A 1,413-nucleotide genomic window follows, 5' to 3' on the forward strand; every position below is an offset into this window, starting at 1 on the left:
GGGGTCAAAGAGATTAGATTCCTCCATATATCCTCTTATTTGCTCGCTTGCTACTCTTTCGAGGGCCTTCGCCAGGACCGGCAGTATAGAGATAGGTCTGTAGTCCTTAACTGTCACCGGACTTTTTATTTTTGGGATTGGACATACCACTGCTATCTTCCAGTTCGAGGGAAAAACTCCATTCATTAATGAGTAATTGAATAAATGTTCAATGATTGGCGTAAGATATGTTATTGAGCACTTCAGTAGTGACAGTGGTATGCCATCAGCACCAACTGCATTTGACTTCATTTTGGCAATAGCTTTAGTAATTGATTCAGGCCCTACATATTTCCAATGAAAATTATCTTCATTGAAGACTCCAGAGCACACCTCCACAAGGACGTTTTCATCACTCCGCTCCCACTGTTCATCACTCTGCGCAAAGAAATCACTGAGCTCCTCGACTGTATGCCTTAAACGCCCTCCTACTGCTCTGGCCTTTATGAGTCCCAGATGTCTGAGTCCTCTCCAGATCTCCTCCGCCTTGCCTGCTCGACTGAACATTTTCGTGTAGTGCTCCTTCTTCGCTGCTCGCACTATTGTCTGCACGTTGTTTCTCAATGTTTTGTATCTTTTATACAAGCGATCACATCTATACCTCCTCCAGGTTCTCCTAGCTTGGTCCCTGCTGCGCATTTCCTGTTTGATTTCCTCCGTCAGCCATGGAGCTGGCAGGTTCTTGAAACATCTTGTTCTTAGTGGTATCTGCTTATTGAGAATTTCAGTTAGTTTGGTGTTGAACTCTTCAACTTTTTCGTCCATATTATTAGAGGCCAAAAGGGCTGTCCAGTCAATTCCACAGATGTCACTTATTAATGCGTCCTTATCTAATCTGCTCCAGTCTCTGTACATGATGCGCCTACCGCATGTTCTCTGTATTTTGATCCTATACTTTATATGTATTAGATCGTGTGCAGACAGGAACGCCACGTCTTGCTGGCCATAATCCATCAGTTTATCTCGATCGTCTATTATGCTTAAGTCCAGTAGTGTACTTGAATGTCTTAAGTGATGCGTGGATTTGTACGGTACCAGATACATTCCCAGGGTGTTAACACTGTTTTGAATCTGTTGACTGTCAAAGGTGTTTTGGTTCAAGTCGGCGTTGAAATCCCCAAAAATTATCGAATGTCTGTAATTTGTTTGGTAATCAGAGAATCTTTGAAAGAACTCTGCTATATGTCCAGCTTTAGGCGGTCTATATACAACTGCTATCAGGAGCTTAGCTGAATCTGAAGGATCTATCTCAGCGATTATGTATTCCGGTCTTCCAGCCACGGACCCCTCCGAGCTACTCAGAACCGCTGCCCTTAGACTATCCAAGAGGAAAAATCCTACGCCTCCACCTTGCCTTGTCCCCCTATCGCACCT

The 1,413-nt window shown here is 43.9% G+C and overlaps 1 protein-coding gene across 1 annotated transcript; it reads right to left on the minus strand.

Moving 5' to 3' along the window:
• Positions 1–54: 54 nt before the first annotated feature.
• On the minus strand, positions 55–1,357 carry LOC105556295 (the record flags this gene model as incomplete). Its single annotated transcript, XM_012003381.1, has 1 exon — positions 55–1,357. A coding segment is annotated over one exon (1,303 nt), but the record flags the coding sequence as incomplete, so codon positions are not given.
• Between the last annotated feature and the right edge of the window lie 56 nt (positions 1,358–1,413).

The sequence above is a fragment of the Vollenhovia emeryi genome, unplaced genomic scaffold (assembly GCF_000949405.1).
Source record: "Vollenhovia emeryi isolate VEMERY1.0 unplaced genomic scaffold, V.emery_V1.0 DF948909.1, whole genome shotgun sequence".
NCBI lineage: Eukaryota > Metazoa > Arthropoda > Insecta > Hymenoptera > Formicidae > Vollenhovia > Vollenhovia emeryi.